The 24,794-nt window shown below is 39.3% G+C and overlaps 2 protein-coding genes and 1 long non-coding RNA gene across 3 annotated transcripts in view; 2 read left to right on the top strand and 1 right to left on the bottom strand.

Annotated features, from left to right (window-relative positions):
• ADPRHL1 (ADP-ribosylhydrolase like 1) overlaps positions 1-5,171 on the top strand; it is a 37,751-nt gene extending 32,580 nt beyond the window's left edge. The window contains exons 6-7 of the mRNA XM_061626696.1: positions 1,690-1,822; positions 4,470-5,171. Coding sequence (XP_061482680.1) covers positions 1,690-1,822; positions 4,470-4,627 — 291 coding nt within the window. The 3' untranslated portion in view covers positions 4,628-5,171. The remainder of the gene's footprint in view (positions 1-1,689; positions 1,823-4,469) is intronic.
• LOC133384874 (uncharacterized) lies at positions 1,700-6,355 on the bottom strand. The gene is made up of 3 exons (XR_009762725.1): positions 6,293-6,355; positions 5,536-5,622; positions 1,700-1,892 (listed from the first exon to the last, which is right to left on the bottom strand). It is a non-coding gene; the product is annotated as an uncharacterized LOC133384874 (long non-coding RNA).
• On the top strand, positions 5,359-22,498 carry LOC133384864 (uncharacterized). Its single transcript, XM_061626668.1, has 2 exons — positions 5,359-7,989; positions 11,836-22,498. The coding sequence occupies exons 1-2, from the start codon at positions 7,913-7,915 to the stop codon at positions 16,433-16,435; spliced, it is 4,677 nt and encodes a 1,558-aa protein (XP_061482652.1). The 5' UTR covers positions 5,359-7,912; the 3' UTR covers positions 16,436-22,498.
• Positions 22,499-24,794: the final 2,296 nt, after the last annotated feature.

Below are 24,794 nucleotides of genomic sequence, written 5' to 3'. Positions count from 1 at the left end.
ACTAGGCAGACCATATATATGGGGTGGGATTGCCAGTTCCTTCCCTGGCCTTTCTGCTACACCGACCATCTTCTGCTACCAATTATATAATCAATTTGATTCCTATATTGACCATTTGGTGATGTCCACATGTACAGTCATCTTTTCGGTTGCTCAAAAAATGTGTTTGCAAGAAAAAAATTATTGGCATCACAGAATTCAATAAGTCTTTCTCCAGCTTCATTTCTATTTTCTAAGCCCCATTTCCCCACAATTTCTAGTTCTTCTCTGTTCCCTGCTTTTGCATTCCAGTCCCCCATGATTATCAGAACATCTTGTTTTGGTGTGTGATCAATTTCTTCCTGTACTTCTGCATAAAATCTCTTCATTTCCTCTTCTGCGTTTGCTGTTGGAGCATAGACTTGCATGATGGTTATGTTACTAGGTTTCCCATTTAATCTCATTGATATCACTCGCTCAGACCTTGCATTATAGCTCCAAATTGTTTTTGCTACATTACTTCTCATTATTAAAGCAACCCCATTTCTTAATTTCTCATTTCCTGCATAAAATATTTTGTAGTTGTTTGATTGAAAATGTCCTATTCCCATCCATTTTAATTCACTCACGCCACATATTGTAATGTTGATATGTTCCATTTCTTGCTTGACAATTTCCAACTTTCCCTGGTTCATGCTTCTCACATTCCATGTTCCTATTGTGTGCGTTGTACAACTCTGGACTCTCCTTTTGCATCTGTGCGCATCAGCCTCTGGGCTGCCTTTCAGCTTTGACCCAGTGGCATCATTAGTCACAGTGCTACTCGTACTTGACCGTTGTTCTTCCCCAGTAGCTCGCTGAGTGCCACCTGACCTGAGGGTCTCATCTTCCAGCACTATCTCGTGTTGCATTTTGGATACTCTGTTCATAGGGTTTTCACGGTAAGAGGTATTCAGAGGTGGTTTACCATTGCCTTCCTCTGAGTTTGGATGCATCTTAGTCTGGTGTCTCAACTTTGACCATTCCGCCTTGGGTGCCCCTGCTAGGAGTGTAGCCTCTTGGTCTAGACTCCTGACAGCATTGCTCTCAGTTTCTTTGACACTCCCATACTCCCTCACCATGTTAAGGTGTGCATCCTAGAAAAGGCTTAAGTGATTAACTATAGGCAAAAGCTGCAGTTTGGAAAACATGTATAGGCATGTTGCAAATGATATTATGATAATGCCAGAGAAGCAAATGGCATCATTATTATCATAATCTCAGAGAAACTGATGGAGGCAGATTGAGTTCCTATTTGAAAAGGGACCCATGAAATATGAGCTAACAGTTTACCTTAGCCTGGTCCCTCCCCCAAAAGCCAAGATAGATTGTTTCTACCTTATTTCAGATTTAATGTTTCAAAAAAGTGGAAGAATGTACAGCAGGGCAAGGCTTGACTGCGTAAGCAAGATATAGGCAATGAGGAGAGGTAGCTCCAAACATTTTTTTTAAACAAAGAAAAGTAAACATAAACATGTAAGCACAAACTGCAATTTACCTCGTGATTCTGTGCCATGCTGTGAAAAGAAAAATGAAAAGTGAAAGAGTGATATTTAAATCTGTCTGCTGTCTATCTGTCTATCTATCTATCAATCAATCCTAATCTAATCTATGTTCTGGGTTGCCTTGCCATCAAATTCACCCAACCAAACATATTAATTATCTATTCAGACTTACAGGAGATGGAGTTCTGAAGGTCGTGGTGGAAGGAGAGGTCATGATGCTCCCATGATTGCATATGATGCTCTCTTAGGATGTGGTAGTGATTGGACAGAGCTTTGCAACCGAGCAATATTTCATGGTGGTGAGTAACTTAGTAGTTCCTTAATTTTATACAGAATTTCGGTAATCTTGTAATCATAACAGCAAAATATCTGTAACATAGAGAGCATTTTTATTTCTAATAAGGAACAATTGGCTATGTTAGGTGACTCATTAATAAATCTAGTCTTTCTGATTACTGCATCTCTTGAAACATCTTGCATCTAAAGCTCTTAATATACTTTCCGATCAGTAATTGTGCGGTATTCCTTAGGCAAGTTGGGAAAAGCTTCATCTGTTGTTGATTTCTTTCTGTTGTGCTGCCATTAAGAGACATACAGCCTTTTGATAAGGGAGGTGACAAATGTACTATCACTGGAAAGTAAAGCCACAGGAACTATGAAGAATTTATTATCCACAAAATCTTATATGGCCTATGTCTGCAATTCACAGCTAGTTTTACAGCAGTGGCACATTAAGAAGGAGATGGTGAGCAAAGTGGACTGCCAGAATAAGTTCCATTGCCACGCCAGCAGCTTGTCTACACAGTTCTGTTACCTTTGAACTGTTAACCCACACTATAAATGGTCCTTTCATGAAAGCCATGCTGCGCCCCCTCGCTTGCTTGCTTGCTTTTCATCATCATCTCCACACTCCTCAGTCTTTCCTATGTATGTCTTCTCCCACAAAAACAGACATCCATAGGAGCCAATCAGCATGAGTCTGTTAGCTACTGAGAAGAATCTTCTCAATGGCTGACTCACCTCTTTTCACTCTAATTGGCACCAGTGAGGAGTAAAGGACAACAAAGCATGTTAAAAGATTCTTCTCAGTGGCTAACACATTCCGCTTTCATGCTGATTGGCTCATAGCATGCTGGAGACAAAGGGATCCTACTGAGACTCTGCTCCCAAAAAAGTAAGGGATCTAAGACCCTGGATGACTACGCCCCTGCTGTGCAGCTGTTGGTGTACATAAAAGAGTAACAAATAGTTTTTATACAGCCACAAGAGTGGCTGTATACTATAGCCAGCATGGATTTTTCACATTCCACAATGTTAAATTTAAAATACCCCCCATGCCATTCTGATGCTTCCCGTAAGCTCATTTCAAAACAAAACCTTACAAAACTCATAGTCCTGAACTCAGAAACGATTAAGAACATAAGAACATAAGAAGAGCCTGCTGGATCAGGCCAGTGGCCCATCTAGTCCAGCGTCCTGTTCTCACAGTGGCCAACCAGGTGCCTGGGGAAAGCCCGCAAGCAGGACCCGAGTGCAAGAACACTCTCCCCTCCTGAGGCTTCCGGCAACTGGTTTTCAGAAGCATGCTGCCTCTGACTAGGGTGGCAGAGCACAGCCATCATGGCTAGTAGCCATTGATAGCCCTGTCCTCCATGAATTTGTCTAATCTTCTTTTAAAGCCGTCCAAGCTGGTGGCCATTACTGCATCTTGTGGGAGCAAATTCCATAGTTTAACTATGCGCTGAGTAAAGAAGTACTTCCTTTTGTCTGTCCTGAATCTTCCAACATTCAGCTTCTTTGAATGTCCACGAGTTCTAGTATTATGAGAGAGGGAGAAGAACTTTTCTCTATCCACTTTCTCAATGCCATGCATAATTTTATACACTTCTATCATGTCTCCTCTGACCCGCCTTTTCTCTAAACTAAAAAGCCCCAAATGCTGCAACCTTTCCTCGTAAGGGAGTCGCTCCATCCCCTTGATCATTCTGGTTGCCCTCTTCTGAACCTTTTCCAACTCTATAATATCCTTTTTGAGATGAGGCGACCAGAACTGTACACAGTATTCCAAATGCGGCCGCACCATAGATTTATACAATGGCATTATGATATCGGCTGTTTTATTTTCAATACCTTTCCTAATTATTGCTAGCATGGAATTTGCCTTTTTCACAGCTGCCGCACACTGGGTCGACATTTTCATCGCTTAACAACACTCTAAATTTTCATGGTGATAAACAGAACAGTCAGAAAGAATTGACAGTTCAAAGTCTAAAGAGAGAGCAGAAAAAACTCAGACCCCTTTTGGATTTTTTTCCTCTGAGTTCTCATAATAATTTGGAATTCATTAAAAACCAGCCATGTTCACAGAGTACCTGTAATCCTGTTACTGACCTTGCCCCATACTCTGACCTTCATCTTCTGCAGTTTAACAGTTAAAAAATGTCTGGCTGATTTTTAATTAATTTAATAAAATTTGCATTGAACTGAATGATAATGTCGGGCATGCTCAGTATGAACCAACTGTCAGTGTTCTAAAAGGGCAGAAGGGCAGATATTTCACATAAGAAGCTGGTGAAAATGTTAGAACTACACTTCCAAAACTATCTTTAAGGCATGTTACATATATATAAGTGGAAATGCCTACAACCATCATGGCCTCTGTCTTGCTGCCCGACAGCTGCAATGAAATGTTGCAGTGTGGAGTTCTCCTGTTTATGGCTAACTGAAACCCTGACCTCTTCCAGGACACTGTGTTCCATTTCCCTTGCCCCCCTAGTTTTCCAACAGTCAGTCAACATGGCAATTAGGCATGTGTTCATTAGACTGTTTCTCTCTTAGGGTTGTTGTTGTTTTCCCTAATACTTTTTTGTACTTCTGCAAACCCTGATATATATACTAAAAGACATTGTAAAGAAACAGGGCGCTCATTTGTGCTTGATTTTACAGGTGAGAGTGCAGCCACTGGAACTATTGCTGGCTGTTTGTATGGATTGCTTTATGGGCTCAACAAGGTTCCTAAAGGCTTGTACCAGGATCTTGAACAAAGGGAGAGGCTAGAATACCTGGGAGAGACTATTTTCCGGCTATCTTCAGAGGAAAAGTAACAATGTTTTTTGCCGTTTTCTTTTCTTTTTAAAGGATTGTATCATATCCTGTAGCCAAATTCCTAAGGAAACAACCTAAACATGTTGGCAACAAGTCTGAAAAAGAAGTGTGTGCCCCTAAGTCCCAATGAAGTCACACGTTGTTTAAGATCATAGTAGTAGGTGGCAATATTCTGTCCATTTACTTTGAAATAATCCCAACGCTCCAGTTAGAGGTTTCTTGATACAACCAAAGGACCATTTCACATTTTACATTTTAGAGTGTACACCTAAGATTTCTGTAAGTGTACCCCTAAAAATGTAATGTGTGAATGAAACAAGCGAATAACACTCATCTGAGATAGAATTGGCTGCAGCTCCCTGTCAAGTGTACACTGTGTTTCAAATCTGTATTTGCTGCCTTGTGATGTCTAGAAAATCCCGAACTTTGCTAATATTGCCAATACTAGGAAGTTATTTAAAATATGGCAGAACACAAATACATTTAAAAATTATAAAAATAGATGTAGCGAAACACAACTTTACAAATATTCCTGATTTCCTATATATTTTTGTGGTGATGTTGTTTTTTTAAAATCCTATATAAACTTTTTAATGATTTGAGTGGCTAAATACTTGTAAATAAATTAATCGTATGCCTCTTCATAAGCATCATTCTTTATTTTGACAGTGTGTGTGTTGCATGTTACTGTGTCATTGTTGGAGTTCTTGCCTGCAGTTGTTACTGTTGGTCACGGTGATAGTGGGTTTCTTGGTGCTAACAATTTTCTGTACTAAAAAATCTAGAAAGTTTTGTTCTGGTGTAAGTTTGGTATAAACTTACCAAATAGAAAAGGTAGTGGCAGATAAAGACATTTCAGGGTAATGGGTTTGATCCAGACTGAAGCTGCAATCCTATGCACATTTACCTTGGAGTAAGTCCCACTGAAGTCAACATTATTTTCTTCTGAGCAAGTATGTAGATGGTTGTGTTGTAGGTTAATTGCATTTAGATCCTGTTAAAATAAAGTGAAAAGTTAGCCATGATGACTAACCATTGATTTCCATGGGACTTAAAGTGTGACTAACAGTGCAGACTTTACCATATCTACTGAGAAGTAAATCCTATTAAATTCAATAGGACTTACACCCAGGTAAGTGGGGTTAGAATTGCAGCCTAACGTAGTCTGGATCCAGCCTAGTATTTTATATATATATATATATATATATATAAAATCAAAACTCCATATTAGATATTGTGGTCATTATTTACTTGCTTAACTTTTCTGGTCCACCATACTTGACCAGTTCTAGGTCACCAACAGTATTACACCCTGCAAGCTAATGATCTGTCAATTTGTCAGTAGGGAATCATGAGGGGGGGAACTCCCATTACCTTGCTCCATTCCCTCTTAATTCTATTCACTTTTTTCCCTCCCCAGTCCATTGTCTTCACTGTAGCCACTCCAGGCTCCTTGATCCCTCTCGATGCTAGGTGGTCTGATACAGACAAGGAAAGAGAAGCAAATCAAGTAGGCTAGACAGACATTATGCAGAATGCTCTGGCCTTTCACCCACTCTTAGGACTGGTTTGCACATTACATCAAATGAGGTGGTAGAGTCCTGAGTAGGTTTGCAGAGAGAAATGATTCTGTTCACATATAAACTTACCAAATTTATACTTACCAAATTCACACTTTTTGGAATAATATGAATGAATGACGTCTTTATTGTTCAAAGCCATAGGCTACCACAATTAAACAGATATAAAAGGAAGATACAAAATACATATTAAAAAGCAGATCATATTACAATAAAACACAGTTCAACAACATAGAGTGGAAAAGCAGTGGTACAGTTCAAATAAAAGTTTCCTCTTGTGAGAGGGAGATACCCTGACCCACCCCATGTCTTAGTGTGTAGATACTACAGTCAGACTAGCACAGGGGCATATCCCGCTCATCCCACAAGGTGTTTTAGGTAACTTACTCTTACTTTTCCTGCAACTAGAGCAAATATTGCCACCTGAGTGGTTATAAATATATCATTGCCTGCTAACAGGACACATATCTGCTCCAGGGGAGGTCTATTTGACAAAGAGCGAAGGATGCAGGAAATAAATTTTAATCTTGGGGATTATTTTGGAATAATATGTGAACAGAAACATAGCCATCCTTCAAAATTTACACTTTCCTGAATTAGGCCATGCAGTTCTCCAAAAAGTAATGCATACAAAAATGCATATCCTGGGGTAAAATGTGCATAGAATGCATATATTTGTGAAAATGACCTAGAAAAATGTACTATATTAGGGGAAATTGGTAAAATGTGTATATTAATCAAAACTACATACAAATTATATTTGTTAGGATAGATTTGCCCTAAAATGCTGATGAAATTTAATGAGGATTTCTTTAAAAAACTGCAAATTGTTGCAGAAATGTAGAGAACTGAATTTAAGATTGGAAAAATGAGAAACTTAGAGAACCAAAATTGTCAGTCTTGTCCCTCCCTAGTCCTGAGGTGACAAAGTGAACCATACACTTTCAGACTGCAGCTAGGAAGTGGTATTGAATGCTCCCACATCGTTTTTAATTTGCAAACAAAGAAGGTCTACATCTCAGGTTATCCTGGCAACCATAGTTTTCCACTTGCAGGGAGATTGTTATGCAAGGGAGTTTTAAAAATAATAATAATTAGATCCCTTACCTCCATTCCACCAACTCAGAACTCTATCACCATGTTGCCATGATTGTGTGTACACCAGGCCTTACTTGTACTGGGGTCAGAATGCTCCAACCAGAACACAGTTGGAGAAAGGTGAAATGACTGGGTGGTTGCTGTGGCTCTCTACCTTTGCACATATAGTGACACCTTCCCCTCAAAGTCCTCCACCCACCCACTGCCTTAGTTCTTCACTGCTGTCACCACCACTGCTGTCACTCTCTCCTGAAATTTAAAGGTTTTTTTGGGGGGGGGGCGTTGCCAGTCAGAGAGCTTGACTTCTTCAATGTAAATGTACTGCTGGCCTTTTTTTTTGTTATCCATGTTGAACTTACTATCCTAATCAGTGACAGTAAGTAACCTTGTAACAGTAACCTTGTAACTATGAATAGTGGCTGAGGCAGTCTACAAAACAGTCTCTGTATAATTTGATCCAAATTATGAAGTTGTAACCACTGTGTTATAATATCCTTGTTTCCAAGCAATGCCTTGTGCATTTTTTAAAGTAACAAGTTTTATTCCCCCCTCCATTCTACTTTAACTTTCAGAGTAAAATACTTTGATGACTGATTGATTTTAGAGATGGTTAAACATTTGCTTCAGTCCCACAATGAAATAAACAAGATGGACTGGCTATTCCTAAGTATGTTTACTACAAAGTAAGTACCACAGTTCAGTGGGACTCTGCTTCTTAGTAAGAATGCATAGGATTGAGATCTTAATATTAAAATTTCCCGTAAGATAGCCCTTCCTGGACTGTAGATATATCTAGCTGCTTTAAGAGTGCAACAGAGTGCAATATATACAATTTGCTCTCATTTGTTGAGACTGCTAACGTGAAGAAAATATGTGCTGAAACAAATGCCACTGTACGAACAGATAATTCATGAAAAGATGCTGACTAATTTCTGACCAGGAAAGGAAAGGAACAAGTATCTTAATTTGCCATATCATTAGTAAACCTCCCATGTGACCGTTGGGTTCCTATTCTACCACAGCAGCATAGGAAAGAGTTTCCATACCACTGAGGTAACACTGAAATGGGTCCTATGGAATTTGGTCTACAGTTTGAGTTCTTTGGGTAAGAGTGAAATTCTCTGCCCCAGGACAGCGGCAGAAAATAAAGCTAGACACTGGGCTCACAACGCTGGTTACAAGACCTCCTGTATGTGCCTTTTGTGTGAGTAATGAAACATGGATATTATGTGGGGGGAGGGAGAGGGAATGAAGAAATGGGAAACAAATATTTTCCCCCATTCCTATAAGCAGATTTATAAATGCATCACAGTCTTTGAATTGAAATGTTGACATATTCTTCGCATTAGAAGCCTCCTATAATTTGAAAGGGCAAATTTTAAAGTCATCTGGAATATTTAATCTTTGTCCCTGAATTCATGCTTCTGCAATGGGAAGAGAATCCAATGACAGACAAGGTTTGAGATTAACACCAGTTCCAATAAATACAATCCTAGAATCAGTGACTTCATCCATTCTGTCATGTGTGGGCCATGGCATGGTGTCAGCAGAAAGGTGCTTTTTGTAAAATTGTTACTACTCGAGTTGTCATGGAAAGTGAAAAACCCTCATATACAGGGACATCTAGCTAGTTATTATACTCAGGTGCATATTGTCTATTTTATTCAGTGCTGGCTGGTCAATTGTCAAAGTATTCTCTGCGTTATTGTCTTTTTTTAATATGGTAATTGCAATTATAAACATTCTCTGATGTTAGAGCAACTGTTTCATTTGGATGCTCTTGTGTGCAATGTTTACCTGTGAGAAAAGCTCTGAGGCCTAGATTATGCCATATTTATTTACAAAGAGGGGGATGGGGAGCAGTCTGCCACTTCTATATGATATTGTTCTTCAGGAGTATCTATATTTCTGGTTATTATGGGGTATAAGAAGTCACCACAACAAATGCTGCTAAAATACACTTATTTTTATTTATTTATTAAATTTAAGTTTGAACCTATATTTAAGGAGCGGCCCTTTGGCTCTTGCTATGAATCGTAGGTTTCCCCAAACCCTATTCTGAAGTCTTTTTTCCCCTCTTCCCTCCTTCAACTCTGAACTGGCACCCCTGTTGGCAGGACATGGCCATTAAAAGTCCCCAACTTGTTGAGGAAGGAATAAATGGTTGACTCACTTGCAGTGATCTAAATGGCAGAATCTATCTGAACTTAGCAGCTTATATTGCTTCTTGAAATCAGGAAAGCACTTCTTTTGTATGATCTGAGCATCTTATGGGGTAAGAATGAAATCCTGGGCTCAAATGAAATCCTTGAATCAAATGTTACATTTGCCTTTGCATTCACCAGAGCCAGGATTTCATCCCAAAATGATTTGTTGTCTTGCTTCTGCTTGTATATGAAGAGGTATAAAAACTTAATACTGTCCCGGTATGCAAGCTGAATCCCATTCACATACTACTTTATTACTACATGAATTAACCTCCCAAGTTTTTTATGGTGCTGAAAGTTGAAATGTCTACTGCGTTTCCCTCCAGGCTGTTGCCTAGTGCTGTTGACTTCATTCTGTAGCTTTCCTGCTGAGTTCAGTATTTTATTTAGTAACTGATCCTCACCAGTTAAAGCATTTCCTAAATCCTCAGCTGCTTGTAGGCCTAATTCTTCAAACAGGAGTATACTTATAAGCATGCCAGACTTCTAACTCCATGCTAATAACTGAAAGGATAGAGAGGTCAGTTGATATTGCTATGGATATCATTACATACAATGCTTTTATCTCTCTGGTTTCATTGGGTTCAGAAAAGAGATTTTAAGAGAACATTTCCCCACATAATTGGCAGGAAAGCAGATTGGATTTTCACCTAGCACTGGAGGTTTTATTACACAGTGGAAGAAAATGTATACATATCTAGATTGATTATGCTTGTAAGCTTTCAGACCTGGCTAGCTCCCCATTAATAGATACCTAGAACGCAGGCCAGGATCTAAAGAGTTCTATCCATAAAAATAGGTTTGGATTTCTTAAACAATAGCCTCATATCCCACACCCACGTAGCAAATTGCTTTTGAAGCTGAAGAAGTTTCAGTAGCAGTTTGTGGTATAGTATGGGAGTCTGTTGAAATTTTTTTTTATTTAATAAAACAAAATACACTGAGCCAATTTTTAATGTTTTGCCAGTACCCTGCACCCCTCTGCCCACTTTTACAAATGCAGAGAAGGAAAAAAAATGCACAAAACTCAGCACTACATTGTTTTTTTTTCTTTCTGGTACTGCTTCTTGCACTGACAGTTGTGTGTTAAGAAACTATAGGAAGAAAAAAAGTGGAAGGCATCCAATAAAAAGAAACAGAAAAAAGGTTGCAAACCAAGAATGCCAAAGATGAAAAATTTGTAAAAATATATATTATTTATTGTAAATCCTTAGTAAGCTGCCCAACGCGTTTCAGCCAAACATAGGCTTTCATCAGGGGCTAAAATTCAACAGAAAAGCATAATCAGACCAAATATATCTAAGGACAGACATATATAGGATACATTCAACTATAAAACTCTTTGAACATTACACAGGAAACATATATTTTTTCAAAGACATATTCAATAGACCCACATGTACAAAAAACAACATGTGTAAGAAAATAAATATATGGAAAACTTTCATATATTAGAAACAATAAACTACATAATTCTAGCTCAAAACTGAATGAACAAAACAAAATGATGAAAGCCTATGTTTGGCTGAAACGCGTTGGGCAGCTTACTAAGGATTTACAATAAATAATATATATTTTTACAAATTTTTCATCTTTGGCATTCTTGTTAAGAAACTATACCATTATTTGGAATATGCCTGCAGAGGTGTGCCCTGTAGTTCAAAGACAGCAAAACACACCTTTGCTAACACTATGTATGCTTACTGTCCATAACTATCATTCCTGGACAATCATTGGTTGAAGAAGGTCATGGCATGTTGTATATTATCTTTTGCATTGGACAAATGTCCACACCAAAGTGTGGACTTAATGGCACATTAAGAAGAGTACCACTGTAAAAGTCATTAGTTAGTTTTTTAATTAATCTTTAATTTTATTATGTATATATTATGCACATTCATTTTTAAACTGTTGATTTTATCTATGTTTTGATAATGTCATTATATCTGGTTTTGATTTGATTGGTATTTTCTAATTAATATTTTATATTGTTTTATGAGTAAGGGCCGCAACTCAGTGGCAGAGCAACGGCCTGGCATGCAGAAGGTCCCAGGTTCAATCCCCTGCTTCTCTAGATAAGGCTGGGAGTGGCCCTTGCCTGAAACCCTGGAGAGCCACTGCCAGCCAGTGTTGGTAGTACTGAGCTTGATGGACCAAAGGTCTGACTTCTTAAAAGGCTACTACCTATGTAAACCACTTAGAGGTTTTTTTTTATTGTGGTATGTAAACCTTGTTATATAAATATAAAGGCATTAAAACAGAAAGGAAGTAAACACGTTGATAACTTCCCCCCCCAAAAAACATTCATTTTCTTTTATGCAGCAGAAGTAAAGGTACAAAGCTGGGCAGTAATAAGGTGCTGGTTGATCCCATAGCACTGAAGAAGAAGCTCAGTAAGATGTCAACAGAACTAGGTGCATTTGCTGTCCTCAGCAGCCTTCTACTTTACCTCACAGACCTCATATCCAGCCACCCCGAGGTTCAGAGCAGGAAGGCCAAGTGGCTTGAAGGCATAGAGAAGAAGGTGAACTTGAGGCGTGAATGCCAAAGTACACACAATGGCATTCGCCCCACAAAATTCCAACTTCTGCAGTCGAGGTTCATGAATAACAACCGTGAACATTACAGGAAAAAGTCGAGAGAGGTTGGCAAGCTAATCATTAAAGAAAAGCAGAACAGAAATGGAATAAACTCCATTATAAGCAAGCTAAACAAAAGTGCCTCAAAAGAAGAAGAAAGCCCAAAAATAACACCCCAAGAAAATGTCAAATGGGTTGGATCATGTGGAAAAAATACTGTAAAGAATATTCTGAAGAAATTCTTAGCTGCTGAGGAAAAAGAAGTCAAAGATAAAGAAAAGCAGCTGGCACCAAAGAAGAAGGCACCAGATGATAACCTGCCCAAAATAATCAACAAAAACTCTGTTTTATCCAAACTGAAAGAAAAGTTTGAACAAACCAGTAATATATGTTCAGCCATTGAAATGAAAGCTTTGCTGCCATGCAAAGGTGAGAAAAAGAGCAAAAAGGGCCCAGAGAAAAAAATCATTTGCAAAGCTGGAGTCAGGGTGCTCGAAACAAACCTGATGACAGTCACAAGTATTGATAGCCTTCAGCCTCAACATTTGGTATGCACAACTGTCCCTACACCTAGATTCTGTGTTGCTACTGAAATTAATCATCTTTGGAGTTGGGCAACAAATGCCAAGTGCTCCACTCAGCCTTCTGAACACAGTCCTGAAGTGTGGGTGACAAAAGACACCCAGAAAAAAAATGACATTTGGCCTGATAAGACCAGAAGACCAGAAAGCATGTCACATGAGGGACAACACAAAGGACAGTTGCAAAACAAGCAACATGAAATGCCTATGGTTGTGGCTGACAAAAAGGACATTGTTGAGAGTAATGTAATTCCTGCAAGCCCAGGTCCTAATCAAGATAACGTTCCTCCTTCACATGAAAATGTATCCCTTGTTGATTGCATTCCTTCTTCATTTAAAGACCGCATAGACCACAAAGGGAGCATCATACCACCTGCAGACAATACTTTTTCCAGGTCCAGGGACAAAAGTGTAACAGAAAATATTAGCAAAGAAAATCTATCTAGTAACAACCCCTCTTCTAGCCCAACTGAAGGAGTTCATGCACATAGTCATCAGGAAATTAAAGGGGATGGGATTCCTGGCATACCAGAGGGCATGTGCAAGCCTAAGGAGACAGAAATAGAATTAACAGAGCCTATAAAAGATCCCCCTTTTGCCAGCCAAAAATGTTTTCCCAAAAAGAAAGTGTTGGAAAATATGCCACCGTTTCGCTCTCCTGTAGCTCAGGCATCTTGTAACACAGAGCCTCCAATCAATGACCAGCAATCAAGTGTTGAACCTGCAGCTGTTCACAGAATGCCTCAGCTAAAGCCAAGTCGGGAGAATGCACAAGGTTTTAGGAGCACATTTTCTGACACAATTCAGAACAAAGAAAAGCTGCCTGATAAAAAGGAAATATTTTCTAGCCTTGCCAAAAATGACCATGCGAGTAAAACAAAAAAAGAGGAACCACAGCCAGTGAGAACCCAAGGTGAACCATCTGGTCATCAGAAGGAAAGTGAACATTTGGCCCAGAAACTACAAACCTATCCAAAGCTAAGCCAACAAAATAACCAGGATAACTCCTGCTCAAACATACCAAAGCTGGGATTAAGTCAAGCATACCAACCCCCTACCTCAAATAGGAGCCAGAAAGAGAAACGTAACAATGAAAAAGGAAATGACATTTGTTATTATTTTGAAAAACAACTCTCTCCTTTGACTAGTGATTTAGATAAATCCAGCTGTAGAGTAGCTGAGAATACTGGCAAAGCCAAATCATGCTCAGTTAATGAAACAACAAATTCTGAGAACAATAGCGAGAAGGAAGATAGTAGCTTGAGTCACTTGGATACCTCTCAAAGGTTGTTGGAAGAATTCATCAGCCATGAAACTGGCAATCTGGAGGGGCATCCTGGGCCTGCTTCTGAAAAATCTCATTCACCCCCATTGATTCACCCAGCAAAGCCAGAAGGCAATATTCCAGAAGTCAACAGGCCTTGGTGTGGTGTTGGAAACCTCCAAACACCCTCATCTAATGAAGTAATGAAGAATGAAAGCTGTCTCAGAGGAGATAAAGTAGCTAGTTGGAATTCTGAGAAACACCACTTCCCTTCTCCAACTGAATTGCCAAAGGGTGCAGCTGGGCAAGATGACAAAACAACAACGCACAATTTGTGCAATGATTTAATTAAGAGTGGAAATAATGCAGATACCAGTCCCCAGACCAAGAAGTATCAACCACCCTCAATCAAGGAGCTTAAGAAGCATGAAATTAGTACTGTTGGAGAGGAAAGTTCCATGCACAATGTGGAGAAGCAACAGGTGCCCTTTGGAAATGAAACTGGGAAGCATGAAAGCATGAATGCGATGGCAGAAGCAAAGTCTGAGAAAAGTAAATTTCCTTCACAAAATGAAACAGTAAAGCAGGGAAACAGTGGTGAAGGGGAAAGGAATTTGCCAAAAGAAGCACAATGTCTAATTCCATCACTTGTCAAGAGAAGGGAGCAAGAAAAGAAGACAGAAGAGAAGAAACCTGTAGTGGAAAGTAAGAAGACGCACCAAAAATCCATACAAAGTGACCTTACAAAGGGTGATGGTGATATAACAAGAACACAGCAGTTGACTCCACCAAAGCATAAAACTAGCGGTCCAGGAGTGTTGCATCCCCCAGATAACTCAAAATGCCAAACATCATCAAGGGATCTAGGAAAAGGTGGAGGTGTTGCAGCAGGAGATGAAAACAGTGCAAAACATAAACTATCCTCACTCAAGGAACCAGTGAAATGTGATGATAATACAAACCTAATAAATGCCCAGGATAACCTTAAGAATGACAAAATGCCATCATCTGGCGATAACGTGAAACTCAAAAGTAAATCTGAGAAGATGAGAGGGAATTCTAGTAATTCTGGACAAAATCAGTTACCCTTAAAAAATGAACTTCCAAAGAGTAAAAATACTGCAAGACAAGAGAGCACTTTGTGCAACCTTAAGAAAGATCAAAATCCATCATCAACTGAATTGAAGATTAAGCCAACAAATCTTGCAGCAGGGAGGCCACAGAAACCATCCCTAAATGACTCTAGAAATGAACTTCCAAAGGGTAAAAAGCCTACTGCAAGAGATGGGAGCACTTTGTGCAACCTTAAGGAAGATCAAATACCATCATCAAATGAATCAAAGACTGAGCCAAGGAATGTTGCAGCAGGGAAGCCACAGAAACCATCCTTAAATGACTCTAGGCAAGAACTTCCAAAGGGTAAAAATACTACTGCAAGAGAGGAGAGTACTTCGTGCAACCTTAATAAAGATCAAATACCGTCATCAAATGAACTGAAGTCTGAGTCAATGAATCTTGCAGTAGGGAAACCACAGAAATCATCCTTAAATGACTCTAGAAACGAACTTCCAAAGAGTAAAAAAACTGCAGCAAGAGAGGAGAACACTGTGTGCAACCTTAAGAAAAAGCAAGTGCCATCATCAAATAAACTGAAGACTGAGCCAATGAATCTTAAAGCAGGGAAGCCACAAAACACATCCTTAAATGACTCCAGAAATGAACTTCAAAAGGGTAAAAAGACTACTGAAAGAGAGGAGAGCATTTTGTGCAATGCTAAGAAAGATCAAATACCATCATCAAATGAACTGAAGACTGAGACAATGAATCTTCCAGCAGAGAAGCGACAGAAACCATCCTTAAATGATTCTAGAAACCCTGAAGTTATTGCTAAGGATGAGAAACAGGCTCCATGGAATTCCAAGAACTACCACCTACCTTTATCAGATGTGAAATTGGAGACCCATCAATATAATATCACAGCAGGGAAACAGCAGCAGCAACCACAACCATCAACGGATTGTGCCAAGCTTGAGTCTAGTATAAGAGATGAAAAGCATACAAGTCATAATTCTGAGAAGTATCGTCTGCCCACCTCAGATGAACTGGAAATGCATAAAAAGAATGCTAGTGGAAAGAAGGGCTCCTTGAGGAACTCTGACAAATGCAGAGGTCCACTTTGGAGTCATGATAGGGCATTGCAGAAGGATAAAGCAGTGTGTGAGACTGATTCAGGTCCTAAATTGTGCTTACCAAACAAGACCAGTCCTTCAGAACAAAGAAAACCTCCTGGCAAGTACCAAGTACTATCACCAAATGATTTACCAAAGCAAGAAAGTGGAGAGTCTCAAAAACATGGGGCTGGTGCAATAAATGAAAGCAAAGTTAGATTAGCAGTCTTGGAAAAATACACAGCAGAGAGCTACAGTGAAGGATCAGTACCTTCGTCTTTTAAACCAATGGTTGTTCGTGCGATTGATACAATTACACTTGATAACTGAAAGCAGCTTGAAGGACTGAAATATAGGCCTGAATTTATAATCCTTCAGCCACTGTTTCACTTCAGGGCATTAAATGATGACACTGAAATCATACTGAGATGGCTATCCACTGATTAATTTTGGATTTTAGCTGCCATTAAAATAAGCATCACCTGAAATCTCAATTATATTACATGTTAACCCAGAGTAATCAGGAGCCTATGATTCAAGTATGGGAAATCTTACATGTGATAACTATGGGACGAATTTGGCCAGAGGCTTTGTCTAGATATATGGCAGAATTAAGTGGTAGCAAGCCATGTACCACTTCCCAATATTAAAAATGCTTCCCTATGTTAAAAACCTTAGATAATAAGCACAGGAAGCAAAGGGTTGGCTGGAACCTTTCTTTCTGATATGCTTAATATAGGGAAGCTTACCAAAGTTGTGTCTCTTATTGGAGATAGAAGCAACAGCGTTTGTCCTTCCTCCTCAACATGCTGCCATCTGGTTTTGCTGCATGGGTATGTGCAGCCAAAATGAAGCATTTTTAAATCTCTTCCATTAAAATTAAAAGAATTAATAGTGAAAACAACAAAGAAGTCTTGTAGTACCTTAAAGATTAAGAAATGTATGGAGGCATACCTGTGAAAGTTTATTCCATGATTGATTTTCTGTTGCTCCAGGGGGCAGGATAGAACAAATGGGTGGAAACTGCAAGGAAGCAAATCTTGGCTAAATCTTAGGAAAAACTTCCTAACAATAAGAGCTGTTCAAAAGTGGAACCAGCTGCCTTGGAAGATGGTGGGCTGTCCTTCAATGGAAGTATTTAGGCATAGACTGAAAGGCCATATGTCAGGATTAATGTAGTTCATGAATTGGGAACCAGTGGCCCTCCAGATGTTGCTGAACTGCAACTCCCATCATCCCAGACCATTGGCCATACTGGCTAGGGCTGATGGGAACTGGTGTCCAGAAACATCTGGAGGGCCAAAGGTTAGCCATCCCTGCTCATAGTTGCATCCTGCATTGTAGATCCTAGATCAGGGGTTCCCAAACTGTGGTCCATGAGCTTCATTCAGGTGGTCTGTGGCATGCCCATATTAAGTATTTTTATTGACTTTAATTGCATTTTAATTGCTCATTTTATTTTTATTGTATTACATTTAAAAGTTCTTAACTTTGAGCTGCATCGTGCCCAAAGTGTGTGCCTCTGCTAAATGGTGAGGTTAGTGTGTAAATAAGGTGACCTTTCTGAGCATGAACTTTATCTATATTTACTCATTGTAATGTAATGGTGTTACTTGTGTTCCAGGAAAGCTTTGGACACTATAAGCTATGCAGCCACTGAAATTCTGCTGGTGTATACATTCTTCATGTATTTTAATTGTTTTCAAAAATAAGCTGTGAAAACCAAGATACTAATAGAGTGGAAGAAGTAAACCAAGCGTATAAAAGTAGAAGATACAGTACCTATAAGAAGATCTTAATAATGCTATAAAATATCATAAACCACAAGTCATTGTTGATTTTTGTAATTAAAGGGTTTTAGTATGTGACAAATTACATTGTAGAATGTGTCTACTTGACTTTATAAGTAATTTCAGTAATGCAAATAATCAGAATAATTGCATAGGATTATATAGGAAAATCCTGAACAAAATATATTTTATCACAAATGTGGTACAAATACTGGTAAAATACTGATCAATCTTTTGCAAGGGTTATTTAGTGTCTTCCATGTGTTGAATACTTTCAGATGCCTGTATATCTTTATCATTTAATTTTTATTACATTACTCATGCTGATCAGTTAATTCATAAAGTTTCTGAATGTGGTAACCACAATAGTGCCAAATCCTGGTATAGCCTGGAATTTGCAGAACAGGAACTTCATAAAATGAAGAAAGTCATTACTGTTGTGATTTGGGTGTGGGTGTGTGTGGAATCATCTGAACCCACTGCCAAACTATGGGACAAAGTATACAAGACCATCTTCTCAGACTCCCTTCTTCCAGGTTTTTTGGCTACAAAGGGAGAGCGTCTGACTTAGGAGTAGAAATGGGCCCACTTTTCCAGAAGCACTTCCGTAAAGTGAACATATCAGAAGAATGAAAATCCAAGGCAGGACCAGGTGTCACATTAAGGTCAAGACTACAGCAACAGAATTCTTGTCTACACAACGAAACTTGATACTAACTAGTAAGCAGTCAGAGCCTCTGAACTGCCTCAAAAGAAGGTGATATTCACCATTCAAAAAGGAAACACTGGCAACATAAGTCTGAAGGTTGAAGTTTCAACAATACATTTTGTCAGGTTCAAGAACTGCATTGTCAGATATTACAGTGTCTGTTTCACTTAGTGTAGTGAAGATCAAGTAGAATCTAACTTTTTGTTGTATTTATGTTACAGAAGAAAAATGTTGCACTGATATCAGTTAAATTTACTTCCAGATAATAAGTGTAAGGCTGCAGTGCTAAGCCTACCTATAAGGAGATAAGACCATTAAACTCAGTGGAACTTTCACCCTTGTAAATATATTGGGCACTGAAGTATTAGGCAGATTGCTGACTGGCAGTCTGAGAGCTGAACCTTTAAATGAGCTGAATAATTTTAAACGAGTATTATGTAAAAGTTAACAAGTGGGACTCTGGCCTAGAACATGCTCCCAGTCCATAAAGGGGAACATGCCAGTTTTCTGCTGAAAATTGCCCCCTCCTGGTTGCTTTTTGCTCCCAAAAGTGCTGTTTACTGAAAGCAGCACCTTTGAGATCAAATAGAATTGGTGTGAGAACCCATTCAGGAACGCTATTAGAGTGCTATAACTGCTTTTTCTTGAAAAACAGAAATGGCCAGGTTGAACATGTTTGTTTTAACACGTGACTACTGTCCCTTGTAGTTTGGCCCTCGGCCTCAAGCATTTACTACTGCTATTATGATGTGAAAGATCCTCCGTGGTGCAGAGTGGTAAGCGGCGGTAACGCAGCCGAAGCTCTGCTCACGGCCGGAGTTCGATTCCAACGAAAGGAGGAAGTCGAATCTCCAGTAAAAGGGGTCGAGGTCCACTCAGCCTTCCATCCATCCGTGGTGGGTAAAATGAGTACCCGGCATATGCTGGGGGGTAAAAAAAGGCCGGGGAAGGAACTGGCAATCCCACCCCGTCGCAAGACGTCACCCTAAGAGTCGGAAATGACTCGCACTACAAGTGCGGGGACACCTTTACCTTTTATTATAATGTGATGTTTGTGCACCAACATTCATTTGCTGCCTCTTAGAGAACAGTTCTCTGGGAGTTCCTATAAATTTTCAACCTTGGTGTTTATATGAATTATTCAGAATTGTTTGAGATACCTTACAGCTGATTCATACTTTATTACCTATACTTGGATGCCACTTAAAATGTTTCTGGCTGTCAATACTCTTGACAACATAAAGTTTTTCAGCAACCTATTCTTTGTGTGTGTGTGTGTGTGTGTGTGGCAATGATGTTTGAACCATTCTTCAAGAAACCACCGTGGAAATTTTTGAGAAACCAATTGGAGAGATTACCACATGTTATAATTTGCCGATTGATATTTATGTTGTAAATGGTGTATCAAAGTAGGTACTTTTGAGGCTATGTTTTCACACTGAATCCTGAAGAATAGGAAATTCACTTTTTTCTGTTCATAGTGGATCTCAGCATGGCTAAAATGTAGATTGGAAGAAGACCAATTGCATGACAGTAGTCTCAAAGCAGATATTATGGTGGACAATACAAGTTTTGTATGAATTAATTATAAATCTGTATTCATGTAATATATTTAACTGTAAGTCTTTTACATTAATTGTATAGTTTTTAATTAGACTATATGTGTCAGACGTCTTTGTAATTTTTCTTGAAACACAAAAAGTTCTCATTTTATTGTATTATGGTGTGTGCTTGGTTTTTTAAATTCTTGGGTTTTTTTATTTGTATTTTATATGGTGTTGTAATTTGTATTTGGCTTTGTCAGTTAGGGATTTATTGATTTATTCTAAAGTTTATTTTATATCCCTCTAGACTAGACAACTAAGGGTTCTCGTGGGAATCACCTTCCATCTTTTTGGGTAATTTTGATGCCACAATGTAGGAGAGATGTGCAATTCACCGTTTTTAAGATCACCACAATAAACCACTTAAGTGTAGGTTGAATGATGTTATGCAATGTTTCAGGTTTTGTTTGTCATGAATGGCAGGAGCATGAGCACAAAGAGATTTTAGTGGGGTCAATTCACAGCAAACTTCACAAAGTCTTCCTCTTAGAATCGTTCATTTGTTTGCCATATTGTATGGCTGACCATCAACCGTTCTCTGGGCAGCTTGCAGAATATATATATAACATTTATGTTACAATTCAATTAATATGATAGAAATTTCCAATCCCATTTAGTAATCTTGAGGACCTCTTTTGAACCAACTGCAGTTTCTGGCCTGCCCCATGAGCAATGCATTTCAATAACCTAATTAGGAGGTTACCACAGTCATGGGTGACTGTGGCTAAGCTACTATCTCTGTCCATGTATGGGTTGCAGCTAGTACTTCAACCCACAGAGGTTACTAAAACCTCTAATGATGATAATGCTGAGTCAATAAGTATCCTAGACTGCAAACCCGATCCTGCTCCTTTGTTTAGGAGGAGTACAACCATATTCAGAACAGGCCAAACATTCACCTGGGTGGGTAAACCACCCACCAACAGTACCTCTGTCTTGAGTCTCAGTTTATTCGCTCTCATACATTAGTATGTCCAAGAACTGATTCAGGACATCTACCACCTCACCTGCATCTTATGGAAAAGATAGATGATAGATGATAGATGATAGATAGCAAAAGGTACATTTTAAAAGCAACTTGTGATGCCTTGTAAAAATCAAAGATTTAGGTGCTTCTGAAGGCCAATTGCATATGGTTTGAAACAAATGGCTCTGAAAGGCACCTCTGAGCAACTTTGCATGTTTCAAAGAAGCAGGGAACAAGGGAGGTGAATGACTTCTGCTTCCTTTTATGTATATGGCAGACAGTCATGAATCATCCCTGAGCGGAGATTGATGCCATCCAGGGGTGATATCTAGCATTAGCACCTCTCTCACCAGGGAAAAATCAGCTATGTTTCCATTCGTGTATAGCACAGGAGGTGGGGGGGGGAAGAAGAGAGAGCAGAATTCTCTTCTGCTCCACTCATTCATAATATAATTACAAGCCCACTTTCAGATTCTCCACTGTGCCTTCACAGGCAGATATCTCAAGCAGAGGAATCGAGCAAATGCCACAAGAAAGAAGGAAATATTTTTTATATATAAAAAACTGTATCCTGCTTTTGAGACCTCAGCACTGGCCCCACCAAAGCAGCTTACAAAACATAAATTAAAAACAATGTAAAGTTAAATAACATGGCACAGAGAAACTAAGGGCTCATCTACACAGGGTTTTACTGTGTGTCTGATGCTACTTGCATCAGACAAACATAAAACAAATAAATGCACCAGTATAAAAATCCAGCATAAAACAAAAAGTAAGCAAACCATCAATTAAAAGCAATATTGTGACTAAGAGATTGTCTGTACCAACAATTAGGAAATATGAAATGAACACACCGCTACAACATGTAACACAGATAGAAATAAAGATTTCAGTATTATCACTTCAGTCAATCATCTAAAGAGAGTAGAGAAGTGTTTTTAGTACATTGGTTCTCAAATACCAGATCAGGGAGAAGGGAAACACAGCCTTCTCTGTTAAAGGCTGGAACTTGATGGATACATGAGTGCTGGCATCTCGTTTAAAAAATAATAAAATATAGTCTCTCTATGTGTATGTATGTATGTACATGTGTACATTTCCTAAGCAGGAAATGAAGTAGGGTGGTCTTCAGTGGGGAGATACCTGCCAGTCATTTTGAAGAAGGATATGTATCAAAAAATACTTTTTAGCCTTTTGTGAATTGCTGAATAGAGGCTCTGCCAGGCAACAGGTGAGTGAGACTGAGTTCCAATGCAACTTTACTTGGAAGTAAGCATCATTTAACAGCAGGGTTGCCAGGTTAATTGCCTGAGACTGATCCTGTATTTTTTTGAGAAGAGAAGTCAGCCAAGTGCAGGTGTTCTTGCAACACTATAATGAGAAAAACCACAAGGTGGAATTCTCCCTTCCCCCTGCGCAACTTTTAAAGATACAGAAGACCTCTTGGAGGCCGGGCCTGGCAACCAAGAGGTCTTCTGTATCTTTAAAAGATGTGCAGGGGGAAGGGAGAATTCCACCTTGTGGTTTTTCTCATTATGGTGTTGCAAGAACACCTGCACTTGGCTGACTTTCTCTTCTCCTAAAGATACAGGATCAGTCTCAGGCCCTGAAACTGGCAACCAGATTTAACAGGGTGGGGGCAGGGCTGAAAAATGCAAATGCTAATACTGCAGCCTTTTCTACGGAGAGGTTTGCTTTTATTTCTTGTATTTGTTTGGGGGGGGAGTGTTTGGTAGATTTATACCCCTGTATTCCATTCTCCATGATGGCAGGCAGAGCCTCCCATTGCATTAACATTTAAGACACATACCCTGAGACACAGAGGCAATTGAGATGACGGCTGCTTCTCCTTGCTGACTCAACCAGAAAGTCTATAGATAAGGGATGCAGAGCATGTGTTGATGAAGTGAGCATGTGCAGTTTTCTAAACTGCTAGATTCTACATATGCAGCAGGTAGCCAGACTACAATTATTGATTTTCCCAGGACATCTGCAGTGTCCCTCATTGGCTAAGCACAATGGAAGGTGGGAATAGGCTAATTTCTCACAAAATTGGCAGAAAACTGCCTCCACATTTTGCCTTGTATCTCTGAATCCACAAGGGCTAGAGATTTGCTTTGTTTTTTAAATGAAAGCTGGGAATCCCGATCACCTAATGGGCCACGCTGGCACTGGATAGCATGGCTGGAATCTGGATAAAACCTGGCTAACTGGGCAATATGGCAACCCTAGTCTGGAGTCAAGAGATAAAGGAAGAGGTTGCTGTTGACAAATGGAGATTTGGATGTTGTTTATAAGCAAGGGGGTAGCATAGCAAAAAGCGCAAAGATAAACTTGAAGGGAGTTAAAATTGTTTCCATTGACTGACCCCCCACACATTAACCTAACAATTGACTGTTCTAGCTCTTCCATATTTTATTACCTTTTGTTTTGCCCAGAATTTTGGGACAACCACTGCAGAAGGATGACAAGCCAAATAGAATCACTCTTTACGAAAGACTGTAAGAACAGTAACATATATTGCAACTTGGACATATAAGATAGGAATACTTAAGATATGACACAGCACATGTTGTTCCCTGAGACATTAAATGAGGTGTCAGTTTTACATTTTTTTTAAGACACAGGATTAGCAGGTCTCACTGGCATCAGGACACTTGGGAAGGAAAATATTGCCCCCCTCCATGCACATGTCATAAACACTGGCTTAATTTAAAACAGGGCTCACTACGACATTAGCCTGGGGATCTGAATCCAATGCCAAGCTGCAAAACCTAAATATATGAAGCCAGGATAATGATGCACTTGGATATCTCCAGTTAAATATTTGCCACATATTGGTAAATTCAGGTTGCAAAATTAAAGTTGATTTGGGGCTCTTGTGTAACAGACCCACCTCCCTTCCCCCAAATTACAGTGTTGTATCAGAGACTTAACGGTGTTCAACTTTGACTGGATGATGCCTTATAGATACAATTTTTAAATTTGATGAATATATGAGGGGTATGTGTTTGTCTGGCAACATGCTATCAATAAAATATGATTATTATTTTTTACTTGGTGCAGATTCAAAATGCTATATTTTTGCTAGAGAAAGTATTAAGATCAGATAATGAAGCAACACTTCCTAATATAATCTCTGAAGGGCTCTCTGTTCTGACACAGGAATGGGGAAACTTTTTCAGCCCAAGACCCATATTCCGTCGTGAGCAACCTTCCATGGATCACATGCCAGTGATGGGTGTGGTCAGAGACAAAAGTGAACACAACAATGGATGTGACTCTTACCTCTGTATCGTTGGCTACATTCCAGCCATGCAAAAGTCAGAGGTTGCTGCACACACACACGCACACACACTCCATCCATCCAGGCAAGCATGAAGCATTATGACAGTTCAAAACACATCCAGACAAAACTACTCAAGGAGGTTGTAGAGCAGGGGCAGTTAGAAGTGTGGTCTAAGGAGAGGAGGCCTGGGGAGAATTCCAAGGACTAGATAGAGAGGCCCAGAGGGCTGCTTTTTGCCCCTGGGCCCGAGGTTGTCAACCCTTGTTCTACCACATATTCCACCTTGCAAGTTGTATTTCGGTCTTGAACTAAGAAGAAGGACCTAGGCTA

The sequence above is a fragment of the Rhineura floridana genome, chromosome 5 (assembly GCF_030035675.1).
Source record: "Rhineura floridana isolate rRhiFlo1 chromosome 5, rRhiFlo1.hap2, whole genome shotgun sequence".
Taxonomy (NCBI): Eukaryota; Metazoa; Chordata; class Lepidosauria; order Squamata; family Rhineuridae; genus Rhineura; species Rhineura floridana.
This window is presented reverse-complemented; position numbering and strand designations above follow the sequence as displayed.